The 18,246-nt window shown below is 32.8% G+C and overlaps 2 protein-coding genes and 1 non-coding gene across 8 annotated transcripts; 1 reads left to right on the top strand and 2 right to left on the bottom strand.

Annotated features, from left to right (window-relative positions):
• Positions 1-1,380: 1,380 nt before the first annotated feature.
• Positions 1,381-5,026, bottom strand: LOC11422118 (uncharacterized). Of its 6 annotated transcripts, none has more exons than XR_005644199.1 (7): positions 4,938-5,026; positions 3,246-3,480; positions 2,546-3,158; positions 2,211-2,419; positions 2,027-2,134; positions 1,841-1,929; positions 1,381-1,753 (listed from the first exon to the last, which is right to left on the bottom strand). It is a non-coding gene; the product is annotated as an uncharacterized protein (transcript). The 6 variants fall into 6 exon arrangements; XR_005644201.1 differs by having other exon boundaries at positions 2,027-2,098; XR_005644198.1 differs by having other exon boundaries at positions 2,027-2,419; positions 2,546-2,810; positions 3,062-3,158.
• Positions 5,027-5,767: 741 nt separating this feature from the next.
• LOC120578413 (protein HIGH ARSENIC CONTENT 1, mitochondrial-like) lies at positions 5,768-10,795 on the bottom strand. The gene is made up of 7 exons (XM_039831117.1): positions 10,673-10,795; positions 10,564-10,568; positions 6,626-6,709; positions 6,427-6,500; positions 6,277-6,347; positions 6,124-6,177; positions 5,768-5,872 (listed from the first exon to the last, which is right to left on the bottom strand). The coding sequence occupies exons 1-7, from the start codon at positions 10,793-10,795 to the stop codon at positions 5,768-5,770; spliced, it is 516 nt and encodes a 171-aa protein (XP_039687051.1).
• A 1,424-nt stretch (positions 10,796-12,219) lies between these two features.
• LOC11417537 (uncharacterized) lies at positions 12,220-12,901 on the top strand. The gene has a single exon (XM_003596936.4). It carries the CDS (start codon positions 12,389-12,391, stop codon positions 12,758-12,760), a length of 372 nt encoding a protein of 123 aa, XP_003596984.2. The 5' UTR covers positions 12,220-12,388; the 3' UTR covers positions 12,761-12,901.
• The last annotated feature ends 5,345 nt before the right edge of the window (positions 12,902-18,246 follow it).

Raw genomic sequence — 18,246 nt, 5'->3', positions numbered from 1 at the left:
CCTGAAATTGTAAGTTTCATCAATTACTCCCCTGAAATTAACAAAACTTCAATTACCCCCCTGAAATTTCACAACGTTAGTCAATTTACCCCCTCCGTCAAATTTTTCTGTTAGAGAACATGACGTTTTGCAAATACTTTCCCCATGAAGTTTTGCACTTATGTGCAAAATGCCCCCCAAACTTAAAAACTTATATTACTTTTTTCTTAAAAACAAACAATTAATAGTTAAATATTAAAGCTAACTATTAATTTTGGAGTTTGGAAATACTACATACATATATACATCAAAATAGGGAAAAATGTGTATTTTTAAAGTGACAATAATGGTTATTTCTAATAGACAAATTATTATTTTTAGAGGTTTATAAACAAATTAATAATCAGATTTAAATTTATATTTTCTCCTTCACCATCTTAGTCTTTTAACTCCTTCAACAATTTGCTCAAACTATTTAAACTACACAACCCCCAATATTAATCCACAAATCATCCCATTATTGTCACTTTAAAAAATACATATTTTTCCCCATTTTGGAGCCTATTTTGATGTATATATGCATGTAGTTTTACCAAATTCCAAAATTAATAGTTAGTTTTAATATTTAACTATTAATTGTTTGTTTTTAAGAAAAAAATAATATAAATTTTTAAGTTTGGGGGGCATTTTGCACATAAGTGCAAAACTTCAGGGGGGTATTTGCAAAACGTCATGTTCACTAACAGAAAAATTTGACGGAGAGATAAATTGACTAACGTTGTGAAATTCCAGAGGGGTAATTGAAGTTTTGTTAATTTCAAGGGGGTAATTGATAAAACTTACAATTTCAGAGGAAAAATTGACTATTTACTCAATTCACAATTATTCATTCTCTTGTCGGAAAATTCTAATTTAATGTGAAAAACTATGTTCTAAACATGCATGTAAAACATAAAATTCAATTTTTATGTCACTTAATACGATGAATATCAAATTACAAAGTTAGAATTTGTGTTTTTTATACAAGGTAATTTTGTCAGACTTCGCGTATATTACATGTTCAATTTGAACCCTTAAATCTATTAAAATAAATTAAATTTCTTAAAATATAATGATATAAAATTATTCATAGGACCAATTTCGTAATTCTTTTAAGTGTTAGTTTGAGTAATCAAATGTTTATTCAAATAATAACCCTAAATAAATTGCAAAATAGGTTATGCATACATACGTGATTAATTTAAACAATAAAAGTGGAAAACTCTATTGTAAACTAGTTACAAACCCGTGCTTCGCACGGGTTCAGTAATGCGTTTGATAAAAAATTCGCTCGATGATATAACAATATAATACACACCACAATATTACATTCCATTGAATTAATGAAACTGTAAGTAAATATAATTTAACTGATGTATGCCTTTGGTTTATATTAAGTTATCTCAAACAATAAGAGACTATGATATGAATACAGTGTCAAGACTAAATATACTGCTGATCCTTTGTTACTTTTTCTTTATTGGCCATAACAAAACAATGTCAATGAAGAGCAAGACTGCACAATAATACTCCAAATCAAATACATAAGTTGCTTATTTATGAAGCAACAACAATAAAGATTTTAAAGGTAACCAATTGTGGATTTTGATTCTCAAATATCAAATGGTGACATAGTTCAAATGATAGAATGGAATTGGTGTTATCTGTAAACACCAGGAAGTTAATTATAATAATGAAATTAAGACACATCATCAAACCTCCCTGACCAACCAACCTACGAAAAGCAGAACATCCATCAGAATATGTACACGGAATTGGTACAAAGCAAAATGGATTCAAAATGAGCAGAAATCAAACATACCCTGTGCAAATAAGTTTCTGAGTTCTTTGGAAAATCAAAGTTAATAACAACATTAACTGCTTGGATGTTTATTCCTCTAGTAAAAAGATCTGTAAATGTTTCACATAAAGGAAGAGAAATGAAAACGATGAATTATTAGGACAATATATCTATATTGTAGGTTAAATATCGTTCCAAGCCACTTACGAAAAATAAATAGCAGTCACTTTACGTTCTCTCATTATATCATCTTGTAGGGATATAATTGGGTAGCAGTCTCTTATATTTATGAATCAAGATGGTAGCAAAAAATGACTGTTATTAGTATTCATCATATCAGTATAAGATTTGCAGTTTCTAAATTGTAGGGATAGTAAAAACGGAGACTTACCCTCTGGAAAGGTCCAAAGCGAACTGAACCACAATCCTATACGCAAGTTTCTTCCACCTATTTCTTATAAAGTATTGCTTTAGTGTTCCACCAGGAAGAAATTTGACAATGACGCAACATGCCCTAGAAGGAAGGCTCCCTTGATTGTTGGTTGAAGAGTTTTTTGTAGGAATCTTAAGATTTGAAGTTCCCATTGAAGCTCCAACAAACTGTTGCAAAAATAAATACAAAACAATCACAAATATACAAAGTTATTCCTGATTCATCAATACAAAATTGTATCCAGTAGCAGTCATTAATTTCAATAAATGAGATTTGAAAGAGTGAGTAATTACTTTCGTGGCATTTGGATGGTCGAGTTTGTACCAGACGGCAACCTCCTGCCTAAAGGATGCACGTAAAGCGGCAGTTTCCGCAGCGGTGGCAGCACCATCCTCACCCCAATCCAACACTTTCATTGTAAAATTCAAGATGACAATACAAATATCAGAGAAAATATCTCCTTATTCTGCAATGCTCTTCCCGACCAAAAAGGATAACAGAGTTAGCAGCATACTGCTATATTTGCGGCCTGAAAACCAATCCTTCATGAAATTCATCCTTTCACAAAAAGGATCAGATGAGAGAACGCATTATAAAAATTACAGAACCAAACTGATATAGGGAAGTAACAGAATTAAGAGATGGGTAGTTTTATGAAAGGGGTTGTTTGATATTTGTAGGAAAAGCATATCTTCCTTTTTTTTTTCCTAAATTAACTTCAGCAGGACATTTTTTAATCTAACAAAGAATCAATTTTGCTACTGGAAATCTGGCATAAAAGAAATATTAGAATAAGCATGGTAAAGAACCTGATGGTTTTTTATCTTCAAGTTTTATCGAGTCTAGAGACTTGATTAGTTCAGTCATGTCACCAAACTTACTTGGTGACTCTGGTTTCCAATCAGCCTGCAAATAGTTTACACACAATTCAATGACATCTGCGAAAAGGATATACAAAAACAATTATCAGCAAGAGTTCGAGATACTACTGACCTGGTATAACTTGTCAAACATCTGCTTGAAGTACAATGACCCATTATAGTGAAAAATCTTGATCTTTCAATGGAAAAAGAACAAAATAAAATGAAAAATGGCAGAAGAAGATTTTTACACAGAAGATGGAACCATTGTGAAATCAACCCTTTGGATTATAAATGATCTGAAAATAAGTTTGTTTTGGAAGCCTTCCTTCTAACCAACTGACTTTGAGCTCATTAAATTGCACAATCTGGTTATAACCCAAAAATGTGTACTCAAATAAACTCTTCTAACTGACTTTGAGATCATTTAATTGAAACAACAGAGAAATTCATATACACATTGCAAAAAAATGGATAATCTATAAGTAGATTTATATTCAAATTTCAAGATATTCCACATCTTATAATGAAGTCATGACTTGAACTCTTGATATAAAATTAATCCTTATAGAAACAATATTGTGTAAACTTTGCATAATGTATCTATATATTTGTATATCAGTGTTGTCAATCGCCAAAAATAGTCGTTTTTTCAAATTCCGCTATGCCACTGGTTTTTAGTTCATAACAGAACTATAGCAATTTGTTCAAACAACACTACACTATAGCCGCTTACTATCATTGCATACTATCAACAGTTTCTAACCAAGATTAAAAGACCTATTGGAAACCTGAAAATTTTCTAGAATGATTGAAAATTTGATTGGAAATTTTGCAAAAAAGACAATGATGATTGTTAGTATCCTGTTAGTTTGAACTTTTTAATTTAAGGATATATGACTAAAATAATAGAATATTAGGACATGTATACCACTATAGAGTATAGACCATATCTAGGATTTGATGGTACTGAGTTATAAGAAGATTGGCATACTATCAAAACACATACTTTCACCAAGATTTTTTTTTTTTTTTTAACCAAAAAAGAAGATTCTTTGACAATCCATTGATTCATAATCTTATCATGCATCAATGTTATAGGATCTTTTGGGAATACCTTCAGCACCAAATAAATTTTCCAAACCATGAATATCATAAGACTCTAAATCAAGATTTTTTGACACATCAAGTGAGAGAGCAAACATATTTTCTGAATCATTGCAAGATTTTTCTGTGCCATTTTTTGAAACATCAAATAACAGACCAAGAATATTCAATGTATCAAATGACCTCACCATACAATAAAACTTTCAAAAACAGTATCAGCATCAATAATCTTCAATGCCATTGCCAAAATTTTCAATACCATTGCCAAATATTCATCATCATACTTACACCATAATCAAACTAAACATAAAATTTTCTATAAAACATACACCAAATAAGAAAACCAACAAACTTTTGATATCATTGCTAGAATCAAACAAAACAAACAACAACACACCAACTCAACAAAATCAACATGCCATAACACATGCATGCAAAGTACAAACAAAGCCAATCAACAACATCTTATAAACACAAACAACCAAAGATAAACACAAACCCAGAACACAGCCTTCCAACAACAACAAAAAATCAGAAAATCCAAAACCAAAATCGACCTAAATCAAACCAAAATCTCTCAATCAATTAAAACAAAAACAACATACAGACCAAACCTAATCTCTCAATCGATTAAGCCACATGAAGAAGGGAAGAAAAGAAACCGCAAAAACAACACAAAGAATAAACATGCATGTGGATAAGAAAATCAAAAACCAACCTTTGATTAACGATGATGATAATTGGATTCAGAGAGAAATCTGAGAATGATGATGGTAACCGGAACCGGAGGTAAAGCAGAGAAATATGAAATGGTATCACTAGTATAACTTCGATATATATAGTGAAAATAGTGATGCTGTCAACAAAAAGACTCCAACAATTAGGAAATGACTCAAATACCCCCTCAAGGGCAAAAATGGAAAAAACAGGGATTTTTTTTTTTTTTTTTGTATAGTTAGTAGATGCTCATATTATTATAAAAATAAAAAAATAAAAATACATGGGCCAGCTCCGTTATTAGAGTGCTACTTATTCGTCATCGTGAGCTCTGCTCAGTTGGTAAGGATATTGTATAATTTATTCCATAAAGGAAGATAACACCGCTTTAACATTTTCTTGTTAAAGAAATAAAAAGTTTTCTCTAAACTATCTTTAAATAATTGTGGATGATTTAACGATCAATTAATAAAATTTAATAGCATGAGTATGTTTCTGAATTGCGTAAAGATTAGCTTGTGGGTATCATTTGCAAATTTATTTTATGTATCTAAATTTGATTGGTTGTTGGATAAATTATCCACGATTTTTCAAAGTAGCCTAGACCCCACCTAAAATTATACTAGACAATATTCATAAAATAAAATTAGACTTGTCAAAAATAAAATAAAATAATTAGATATACACTGGATTTTTTTTTTAATAGACCATACTAACTCATTGAAATTGTCACTCGAGAAGATGGAACATCAGACGTTAAGAAAAACATGCCATTCAAATCAACACCTACCACCTGAAGTGGGTTTACAAACACTCGCATGTTAAGTAAGTTCACAAGGATTTATAGAAATACACGTTCATACATATAAAATTATGGGCGGAACTTGCAAGCTGTTTTGAGTAGCCTCCCCCAATCTTAACAATATTTTTAAATCCCTGCGTTTTGCAAATTATATGACATATACGATAGATTTTAGACAAAAGTGATGCAGAAAAGATTAAAAGCTATTTTATATATGTATGTATATAGATTTACGATATTACAGTTCAAGGGACATTATCGATTATTTTACAATGTTCCTTCGGAGACATCCGATAAAATATCGATTATTATACAATTGTCCCCGATGAAATTTGTCCTTTAAAAAAAATTGTGAATTTGAGGTTGGTTATAGTTATAGACTTACTGAATTATGTAGATCAACGCAAGTTCGACTTGATCTTCCTCCACTATTGCAAGCCTGAATTTGTTATTCATTATAGTAAAATGAGCCTATTTAAAATAGGCTATTTTATGCGTGCATATTACTTTATATTTTAGAGAGCTAAAAGGTTTTTACCACAATTAAGTGATCCTCACTCTTACATATTGCTGCAACTTGGTTAACAAAATCAAGATTTTTCACCCGTCCTGTTATATGATTAAGACACATAAAGTTGAACCTGAAGACTAGTGAAGTGTGCTACCATTAAATACACAATATTATTACCTTCTTCTGTTTTGAACATATAGGGTGCATTAATAGCATTCTCAATATGGCTTTTGTTGAATTCCTCCACTGATCTATTTAAAGGGGCAAAAGAAAGAAAAGGACTTGAGTTTTTTCTTTTTAAAGGTATGTTAGGTATTCCTTTTGAAAATTACAGATAAAGAAGGAAATTGGAGAAACTCGATCCTTTGTTGATTACCTCACATCAAGATAATTGTAACCAGATGAATGTAATAAATCTTTGGCAGCATTGACATCTAAGGTAACAACATTTTGATCATGACTGCAAATAATTTGATGACCACTGCAAATATTAGAGATAAATTGTAGATCCGTATATATAACATAATATAGAATGGAATGAGATGGAATATATTTTGAACTCTTACTCCTTTTGTGGTGTCCATTCTTTTCTTTGAAGTTTAGCACTCCGGAAAGTTATCAATGCAAAACCATTAACTGTATGAAGGGTGTTTATGAAATGAAAAATAAGCTTAATTGGTATAGGATTTTTGGAGGTCTCTGCAGTGTTGACCTTCTTTTTTTACAGAATATGACCTTCTTTTTTCTGCAGTGTTGACCTTTTTAAGTATGTGGAGTATTTTTTTTTGCAAGTTGTTCTGGAGCAATCTGGAGTATATATTGTTACCGTGCAAGCCAAGTATATGTGGGGTAATAAATATAACGAAGAGATGTTTATCTAGCGTTCAACAAATGATTATAAAGAAACCTCTAAAAAAAATGAAAATAAAATTACTCATAATGTTCTAGGATTTGAATATTCCTTCTTAGTTCTTATTGGAAACTACGGACAAAAATGCATTTGGATTGTGGCAGGTTTTAAGCCATTTTGCGAGGATTTTAACCATCGCAAAATATTTTGAGGGAGTTTTCAAAAGTCCCTGCAACGAAACCTCAGCAGTCAGCATTTGGGTTCGAATGTATATCCAGTAATGGGAGGAGCAATTTTGAGGAAATTCATGATTAGGCGGAGCGGATAGGCTTCCTTTTGAATCCTAACATGCAAGGTTGACTCAATCTTGAAATAGTTTTACCATTAGATAATAGAAAATCCACCCTGACTTGTAAAAAACAAACAAGAAAAAGAAGAAACACAAAAGTAAGAAACAAAAGCTCTGAACTGCAATTTTCATCAGTAGTTTGACATCTCCAAGACTCAAATTATGAGACCAAATTTACAACGGAAAAACAATTTCTCAAGCATGCAACAAGAATACACTTGAAGAATACATATATATATATATATATATATATATATATAGTCCTAAGAGAAATAACGCCTTCTTCATCTAATAAAACGACCACAAAAAATGTCTGGTAAGGACAAGTGACATGGTAAAAGCTTGTAGGGACATTTGATATGTTAGGGCGTGAATTCAAACCTACAATTTCCTGCTTCTCAGCATTTAGTTTTTTGAGTTTCACTGTCAGACTATTTAGAAAAAAAAAAAAAAAAATCACAAAAGTATGTAACTCTCGAATGGATTAATGTGTTTGAGCAATACGATTCACAAAAATATGACAATGTGTCACAGTCACTATAAATCAGTTTGTATCCTTGATACTATAGGGGTCGAGCAAAATAATCCTTTAAATTATTGAAATTAGAATGAGGTAATTTAATCAAGCAAGGGGTCGAGCAAAAGAGGTAATTTAATCCAGCAAGGAGATTAGGACATGCAATTGTGTACCATGAATATATGAGGGAAAATGGAGAAATCTTTTAAAAAAATTAAAATAACAGTTTTTAGAAAATGATAAATTAATTCCTATGATTACTATATTTTTAATTTTAAGAATATTATAGCAGCATAGATTAAATTTGAAGAATTCATATAAACGAAGGAGATCTAATTTCGATTCCTTTAGTTATGATTTGGGGGATACCTATAGAGTGAATGACGGCGACATTGTAATTGACACACTTGTTTATGATTTAAATGATGTCTAGCTTAATTGTGAAGATAATGATCGAGTTAAGAGAAATTCGGATTCTACAACGTTAAATAAAGTGTTGGAGTTATAGGGTGAGTAGCTATTAAGCCAGCTACGAGCACCGTTATTAAAAAGGTTATGAAATGTACTAAGGCTAGGGGGAGACTAGATAAATAATGGGTGGGTGAAAGCGCGGAATTTTCGGTAAGACCAGGATAACAATGTTGAGAAAGAGGTTAGTGTTGATTAGTTTACTGGGCATTTTGCAAAGAGTTTGGCAAGGATTCTTTCATGTCGTTTGGGACAATGCTTACTCTCTTGTCCGCCGAAATGACACATCCCTAGTGTTGGTAGATGGTTGAGTTAGGAGCGTCTGCAAGATCCCAATGTTGGAAGTGTGTGTATTGTTTTTTCTTCTGCTGTGCAAAGGAGACTTAATGGGGTTCAGTAACGATGAAAGGTAGTCAAGGAGAGTCCGGTGGTGTTTGTACAACCAAGAAGGATCATGGTAGGCACGAGAAAACTCCACTCAATGGTCTACGGAAAATAATGCGACTCTCGAGTAAGGATATAAAAGTTATGTTTAAAACATTAAAGAGAAGTAGAGGGAACATGTTGAAAGTCGTTTATGATTCACCTAAGGCTGAAGGTAACAGGGGTTCAATTATCTTCTAGTAGTTCTTATTTATCGGTTAATTGTGATATGAAAATTTTGATGGTTTTACGTGATAAACATGAAGTCACAATAGATGATGCATGAAGGATTGATAAGTCTATTGGGGTAAAATACAAAGGTTGCAAGGTTATTATTGTTATTGTTTTATCTAAGATGAAGGGTGGAGAAAGAGGGGGGATTACATGTTATAAAGGGAGTCCGCGTGTGGTAAGGAAGGTGTTAATTTTGTCAAAGGGGTTGTAGAGAGGGAAGTGAGGGCATGTGAGTAGTGGTGGTTGTTAGTGTGAAGGGTGGTTCTATGTATGGGTAGGAAGGAAGTATAATGTTAGAGGATTGGGAGGTATGGTGAAGCGGAATGAAATTTTTAATTTGGTTCGGGATACAAGGCCTACAATGTCGTGCATTCAGGACAAAGATGGAGGTGATTGATGATTGTGGATGTGAAACTTTACGGGACTCTAATTCATTTGGTTTCTCTTGGCGACCATCGATTAGGGTTTTGCGGGGTATCTGAAATATGTAGGATTATTTAGAGGTGGATGTGTTGTTGACTACGAGTTTGAAAAAAATGTTCTTATTATTCTAGGGTGTTTCATTAAGAGTGACAAAAAGTTTTACATCGCCAATGTGTACGCTCCATGTGAATATGGGCGCAGGAAGGTGCTTTGGGGTCGGTTAAGTAAGCTAATGGCTAATCAGTGGCATATCAACTTGTGTATGTGTGGCAACTTCAATGTTATTCATTCATAAGTGGAAATAAAGATTAAGGGCGGGTCTCGTCTAGACTACTTCAATCATTTTAATAAATTTATTGATGATAATTTATTGCTTAATCTTCCTCTTTGTCGATGGATGTTTACTTGGCATAAAAAAAATCTCTGCCATGATAAGTCAGTCAATGTTTTAAAAACTGCATCAGTCATCGATCCGAATGGATCACTGGTCAATTATCAAACCACTAGATCACTGATTGAATTGCATGACAAAACTGGATTAAACCAGATGACTCGGTCGTATAACCCTTTTTTTAACAAGCCAAAATTAATTGTTTTGACAATAAAAAGTGTTCCTCGTAGCACATGATGTACTAAAGAGAATCATTAGAGTCTTACAAGAAGAAAGAGTATTATTAGCCAATGCCTAAACAAGATAGAAGGCTAAACCACCACCCATGATAACCGAAAGCTAAATTAACATATTTTGCCTTCAGCCACCAATAGGAAAGTAACTTGAATTTATCTAAAATATGATGAATAGAGACTTCCTTTTGGCTAAGTATTATATTATTCATCTCTTTCTAAAATATCCATACACAAGAAAACCAAAGAACATACATAAAATATTGTTGAACTTTTGAACTGTAAGTAAAAAGTTGATCTGCATAAAATGATCAAATACACATGAAGGATCCAACAAAGAGAAACCAATCCAATGCCAACCATTCTGCCAAATGCTGCTGAAGAAATGACAATTCAGAAACAGGTGATTAGCCGATTCTGAAGCACCACACCTGCTCACACAAAGTTGAGAGTCTTGATCAAGGATGCATCACCTAAATATTTTGTCCTTGGTAGAAAGCCGATTTATGAGAAGACGTCAAGCAACCACATATACATTCAATGGAATGTCTTTGTGCCAGAGAAGTTCCGCAACAAGAATTTGAACATGGGGAATTGACTGAACAAACGACTGATAAGTTCCATTCTCAGAGTAACCAACTGCCGAATCTAATTCCATTGCTAATGATCACAACTGCTAACCTGTAAAATAAAATTGTTAAGTAGATCAGACTAAACCGGATGACTCGATCTCCAAAAAAATATTAAAATCTCATAACACCTATAAATTTTTTTTAAAATCATTGGACAAATTAACATATTTTCATAAGTTCATTCTTGAAATTCATTGATCATTACGTATTATCTAAAATAAACATCATAAATGAGTTAAAAAAATATTATGTCGCTATAAAATCATACATATTTAAATAAATAATCACAGATATGTCGATTATTTTTTGGGAGACAAATATTTAGTTGTAATCAACCCCTCAATAAAATGTAGTAATCAAGTAAAAGATTTATAAAAATACTTTGTATTATATATTTAAGATTTATTTTTACATTATAAAACATTAGAGCTTATAATTATTTAGAGAATTTTTCGCTTAACTAAATAATTTCAGGTGATTTTTTTTACGAAAAATAATGAGAGCATGTGATGATTTCAATCTTAATACTACAATTGTTGTCTATGAAAGTTTGTGTATTTATTATATTGGAGATTGAAAACTTTGATTTTTTTTATAAAAATTTGTGTTTGGATTTGCGTTTCCTTCAAGTTTCTCGCGTCTCAATGTCCTTTGAACATGAATTTTGTGAAGCTAGATTTTCAAGTTTCTTTGTAGTCGTGCGTTTGAAGTCCTTTGAACACGGTTTCAAACAGACAATTAACAACCACAATAAGGACGACATCAGTAAAAAGAAAGAGAATAATTAAAGGTAAAACTTGAGAAAATCCAATTTTAATTAAAATTATACCAGATTAAACAAACAAGGCATGTTGAAGAATAAACATAATAATTTTTGGAATAAATCCACGCATAATTAATTTTATTTAAAAATTAGAATCCATTTTCATTAAAGTTAGATCAGAATGAAACACAATACATGTTAATGATAATACACTTGTCTAAAAATATGTTTATTATCAGAATGAAACACAATACAAAGTGAAAATTGATAAACATTTCAATTTTTTTTTTTTGTGAGAATCCATTTTCATTTTCATAAAGTTAGATAGTAAACAAATAAAGCATGTCAATGATAATACACTTGTCTAAAAATATATTCCATTTTAGATTTTAGATCTGACTATTCTAAATGCTAACAATATCTGTATTGAATCAGTATATTTAAAATTTTGCTTCAATTTTAATTGAACTCCTGTTGATGAATGATATGATAGATTTTTTAGATTAATTATTCATTGAATTAGATATCGAGTTAAAAAAAAAAAAAAAACAGTTAAATTTTTAAAAGAAGTAAAATAAAAATAAAAACAAAGTAGGAGAGAAGGAGCCAAAAATCAATAAAAACAAGGTGTGAAGAAAGAATCAAGATCCCGCCTCTATCCCCTAGTTTTGTTGTTTTTCAAAACCTAAACCCAAAAAATCACACAAACCCCGCTCTCACCACTTTCCCGCCTATCTCCTTCCTCCTTAAATAATTCCCATATCTCTCTCTTTCCCCACTCCTCTCTCTCTCTAAAACCTCTCCCAATTCTCTCTCTCTAAAACCTCTCTCCCAATTCTCTCTTTCTTCCATCACCATGAAGCAGAGAACAAGACCTACTTTACCAAACCACTTCCACAAATTCCTCAAACCAGGAACCCTAGCTCGCCTCCGCGACTCAAAGATAACCGCCAGATCTCACCGTCTCAACTCCCTCTCTCAGATCTCAATCTACCGTCCACCAGCCTCACCACCGCCGCCTCCACCTTCCGATCAGCCTCAAACCACCGCCGTCTCTGCCGATGGTTTCCCTTCCTTCTTCTCCGGGATCTACGGTCCTCGATGTCCACAACGGAAGAAACTGGTCGCTGCTAAGTCAGTTTTCTTTGTTCCTGGTAGTCCTGCTGCTGCTGACTCAGCAGATCTTGGTCTTGAATCATTTGGCGGCGATATTATCGCTGCTAATTGAATTCTTTGTTTAGATTTGTAGATTTAGCGTGAATTTTGTTTTTTCGTTTTAATTATGTGCAAAAATTACTGCAATAGAAGTTGAATTAATAAAGTGCATTCAATTTTGTAATTGAGTTTATGTTTTTGCCGTTTTTAATTATGACTGTGGTGTTAATAGCGCCGTGATTATTGTTGGATTTGAATGCTGTTAGATTCTATAATGAAATCCTTATTTATGAACGCGGTTGATTAATTTTTCTGGTATAACATGTGTTTGATTAATTAATTAATTAATTAATTTGGAACTTTTTACTTGTGCCTAATGTTTTAGAAATTGAATCGGATTGAACCCAGAAGATGTCTGGGTCATGATGTAATTTGCTTCAATTGTTTGAAGTTGAGGTGAAACTGTGATTGAATTCCTCAAATAATTGAATCGTAGATAGTGTTTTTATGGTTCAATTGGTTGAATTGTCAGATTCCGTTTCTAAAACATAACTTTTATCTGTTTTATTATCTGATTAGGGTTTTATTAGCTGTGAATCACTAACACATATTTATAGAATGCTATCAAGCATATACACGAACATGGACATCGGACACAACATTGACACTGACACAACATCACATAAAATTTCGAGAAAATGACACAATTCAATGTAATTACAAGTGTCTATGTCGGACACTGGGATACGCCTTCAATTAGAATTGTCGGTGCAATAGAGCTTGATTGGAATCACATGTGCTGGTGTCAGACACCGGACACCACTTCTATCGAAAGTGTTTGCTTTACAATGTTTATTAGTGTAAATTTGTTAACTTGAGATTATTTTCAATCTCTTGCTTAAGGATTTGTGTCTATGTTTCATTATGTAACACATTTATGCTGAATTTATCACGGTTTTGTTTCAATTGGTAACTGTTGTATTGGTTTATTGATTTGATGTTGGCTAATTACTACTTGTTTATGCATAAGTAATGCTGGCAACAAATTGGTTCCATGATTTCACATATTTTCCCCTGTTCTAGCATGTTTGTTTTCCAAATTATGTCCTGTTTGGGTGTGAATTTGTTATTATTGAATATTTTTCTGAACTTGTAACCTGACATAATTACCTCAGTTAATGACGAAAGTTAAATGTTGTTTGAGATTTATTAATAGTTGATAATATCATGAAGAAAGTTTTATTGTATGTTTGGATTATTGGTGAGTATGTCAGAATCGATCATTGCAAAAACTACCCTTTAGAGCTTCAAATAAAATCACGATCACATCACAATTCTGTCAAACACTAGGTGATTAACTTGCACTTAGTTACAGATGCTCATAAAAGCCACTGTGTCTCATTCATTGAAGACATGGGAAAAATAGTCTTGCTGATCAAATTGGTGACGATAATCAGTTAGTTTTGTATTGTTGGTGGTTTAGTAATAAATGCTTAGTGCAGAGAAGAGGATTTAGTCAAATAAGCATAGTGCAATTGCTTGCAGCAGAACAGGAAAAATACTCGGGTGCCCATGGTTTATGCTATGACATAAATCATTGATTTGATATTACTACTTACTTTTCCTGCATTGTACGTGAAATTGATCTTTGATTAACAGGTTAACCTGTCTTCTGATGCATCTTATGGGTTAAACTGTTAGCGCAATTTACATCTAAGGAATACAGAGCCATCCTTTCATACACTGATCATATAGTTTTCAACATGCTAGAACATAATTTGTTTTAGAAGACATTATTATGATGAATCTTATTGAGTACACAACACAATACTTTGCACAATCTATCTAGAGGAATTAATTATGTCTAGGATGAAACAGAGTCACTAGGTTTCTTCTGATTGATAAGTTTTTCATCTGATTGCATTATGATACTGTTCTGTGTTGTATTTTGTCATTTCAAACATGAGCCTAATGTCAGTTGTTTTGGCTACTGTTGTCCTGTTCTAACAAATGAACGAATAGGCAAATTGGACATTGAAATTGTAAAATGCAAATTGTCTTGTTCTATTTTTTTTTTTTTCTAATTGGAAAATGCATCTGTGAAATTGTAATTGTAAAATATGAGTCAAAGTAAAATGCAAATTGTCTTGTTCTATTATAGTAATAGTTTCCACAAGTTAGAGATTATGAAGGACACATTAACTGAACACAGTCTCCAAATGTTGAGAAAATTGCCTCACACTTCCCACAATGTTCAGAAACATCATGAAATGACAAATTTAACCCCAATTTTCATTGGTAGTGAACTACGGTCGGTTAAAATTGATCGGCAGTTAATGAAGTTATATTGGTAATTTCGTGGTGTTTCCTAGCAACCTTTGATGTGGGAACATCAATTTTCAAATGTTGATTCCACATTACTGCCAACAGAATTTGCCAATGAAGTTTTGGTCTTTCAAAGACTAATTTCTCGGTAATTAGTCTATGTATAAGTTCCCATTACATTTTCCCATGTTAAAAATGTATTTTCCGATTTGCAAACTCATGGACCGTTTTGACCAAATGATAATGATAACGATTTTCACGAACATTTTTTTCCTTCTGTTCAGTCGAACAAACTTCAAACTGCGTAGTACTTGCTTCAGTAGATTCTGTTAGACCGTTACCCTTTAGTAGATTATTATAGACCAGACTCGTGTTAATTGGTTTTGATTAATTTATTTGTTTTGTTCATAGAAATGCTGTATTTATGTGTTTGTTTAGAAGGGTAGCACTTGTTTAGAACGGCTGACTCTACCTAACCTAATACTAAATGGAAATTGCAGGGTCTAAGACACGTGATGATCTAAAACAATCTGTACATATTACATTAATTTAGGTTTAACAAATTACAAGCTTAATCTATTCCACCTAACATTGTCATAGTTTTACTAAAGGAACTCTAATAGTGGCACGCTTATAACGGCCGATCCGTTTAACCCGATTAATTATAGGGCTTGGGCCTGAAATATTGAGCCCGAATTTTAATAGGGTTTTTTAACCCGGCCCTAAAAATCAAGATATTCGTTAGGGCTAACCCGAACGGGCCGCGGGTAGCCCGTTAGCCCGCATAACAAAAAAAAATCCTATAAATTATATATATTTTTCAAATAATTCTTTACTTATCAAAGTAAAAAATAAAGTGAAAATTCAATGAATTAACACATATAAATGTAATATAAAATCATATTTACTCGCTCTTCATTTTTGCCTGGCTTTGTTTCTCGGCATATTATCTTTTCAGCCAATCACACATAACCCTCTTATGGGTTCCTCTCCTCTAACGTTAGTGAAGATGGGTGCTATGTACTTCCAGAAATCTGATAGATTACACCACGCTTACCGCCTCTTCACCTGTTTGTGGCTGCATGCAGGGGTCATAGACTTACTGCTCAACATGCTCAATATTTTGTACTACTACATATATCTTGAGAAGAAATTTGGATATATTCGAATTGCAATATTGCACACCATGTCTGGTATGGGAAGCAATTTATTTTCTGCTTTATGCATACCAACAAGTGTCTCTGTTGGGGCCAGTGGTTAGAGCTGTCAAAAACGAGCCGGGCCGTATGGGCCGGCCTGTTTAGCCCGATTAATTATACGACTTGGGCCTTAAATATTGACCCCGAATTTTAATAGGGTTTTTTATCCCGGCCCTAAAAAACCCGGTACCCGTTTGGGTTAGCCCGCATAAAAAAAATCCTATCCATTATATATTATTTCAAATAATTCTTTACTTAGTTGACTATAAACTAAAAAATAAAAGTAAAAATTCAAAGAATTTAACACAAATATAAATGAAATATAAAATTATATTTACTCGTTTCGTTATTTATAATTTTAAAGATCGAATATATAAATATCTATAACCATAACGTATCTAATTTATTTAAAATTGTTTTCCTCGCCGTTTTAGTTTACGACGTTTGTACAAAACTGTTTACAATTTATTTTTGTGCTAGACATTATTTAAACATATTAAAAATATTATTTATAAAGAAAATTACAGGAGTATTTTATAGTACTTTTTTTAAAAAAAAGTAATTTTTAATACGAGCCAGCCCGTTAAGCCCGCGGCCCGTGTAGGGCCGGGTTCAGGTAGTATATTTCAAGCCCGTTTTCCAACTAGGCTTTTTGGCCCGGCCCGATAAAACACGAAGCCCATTAGGGCCAACCTTAAATGGGCAGGACCGCCCGTTTTGATAGCTATACCAGTGGTGTTATAATGGGCTTGGTAGGAGGCACATTGTCAGACTTGATAATGCATCCAAATAAGTCGATATGGACTCTCATTGGAGATATCATAATCCGCTCAGGTCTCGTATTAATCATTCCATAAGCCAATAATTTTGGCATCATTGGAGGATTAATCACGGAGATTCTTCTCGGATATGTATTGCTGCTTAGTCGGATACATTCTCGTTTTGCTACTTATCAACAGGCCCTCCGGATCAGCTCTTTCGTGATGCTTACTATTGGATTGATAGGCAAGATGGTCCTATTCCTGAAAGGAGTGCCCATGAGTGATCACTGCTTATGGGGTCATAGACTTAAGTAATGTCCCAATAAAGAGGAGTTGTAAACCTAACCACGTTGAAATTTAAAGATGATTGGTGAGGATAATTTAGTATCACCCTAAATTAAAATTAAAATATCTTCATAAGAACACTTGAACGGTAATGAAACACACACACGTGCGCGCACGTCCACACACACAAACATATTTTTCCGGCATTATCAAGGTTACATATATAATATTCTTATTTGGGTTATGTATAATATTCATTATAAATTAACATATCTCAAAAGTAATAAAAAAATTACTCATTTTTTGTGTGGGTCTAAACACAAGTTTTCTTTTTTCTTTAGTGATTAACACAATATTCTACTTTGCCATGAACTCCAATAGGATCGATTAGTGGACTAGAGTAGGAAGTACAATTGAGAATAATTAGCATGATACTGTTAATATTGTCTCTAGTAAATTAACACAATATTAATTTACTTTGCCTATATTTGTTTTATTTATTACAATAGTAAATCCATAAGTAGCTGGATTCTGTTCAACTAGGGCTGATGAGCCAAGCATCCCCTTCGATGAAATGAGTACTAATAAAAGGTTGAGCCTCCGTGTCGATGAGTCTGTGAATCCAAAGAGATCTTCCAAATAAGTTGGATCCCGACCCACTGCACCTGTATTCGCCATAATATACCTCCGTCAGGTTGGGCTTAGGAGTGTCACCGAAATGATCATACAATCTGTCGGGTTGAATAATGTTATCCTAGTAAGTGTAAGAGAAAACAACTCTTGACTTTGAATTTGTTCCCCAAGGTGCAAGCCATGGTGATCATACAACGTGTCTTGAAATCCGTAGAAATGACAATTCAATGTTTTAAAAGAGAGAGAAACAAGAGAATGCGCATAAACGTCTATGCTGTCTATGGGGTGATTTTTTTTGACACAAATTGTTCAATGTGTTGAGTGATTATATATTCATCAACGACATTTCTCGCGAC

The sequence above is a fragment of the Medicago truncatula genome, chromosome 2 (genome assembly GCF_003473485.1).
Source record: "Medicago truncatula cultivar Jemalong A17 chromosome 2, MtrunA17r5.0-ANR, whole genome shotgun sequence".
In the NCBI taxonomy this organism is placed as follows: domain Eukaryota; kingdom Viridiplantae; phylum Streptophyta; class Magnoliopsida; order Fabales; family Fabaceae; genus Medicago; species Medicago truncatula.
Note: the sequence above shows the minus strand (reverse complement) of the source record. Positions and strands in the feature narration are given on the sequence as shown.

Bases quoted from the DNA above. Each gene is read 5' to 3' on its own strand.
- LOC120578413 (XM_039831117.1), bottom strand. From the start codon at position 10,795: ATGGAATTAGATTCGGCAGTTGGTTACTCTGAGAATGGAACTTATCAG. The intron at 6,501-6,625 runs GTAATCAACAAA...CCCTTTAAATAG, and splicing joins TACAATTATCTTGATGTGAG to ATCAGTGGAGGAATTCAACA. The intron at 5,873-6,123 runs GTAAGTCTATAA...TGCAAAACGCAG, and splicing joins GCGTTGATCTACATAATTCA to GGATTTAAAAATATTGTTAA.
- LOC11417537 (XM_003596936.4), top strand. From the start codon at position 12,389: ATGAAGCAGAGAACAAGACCTACTTTACCAAACCACTTCCACAAATTC.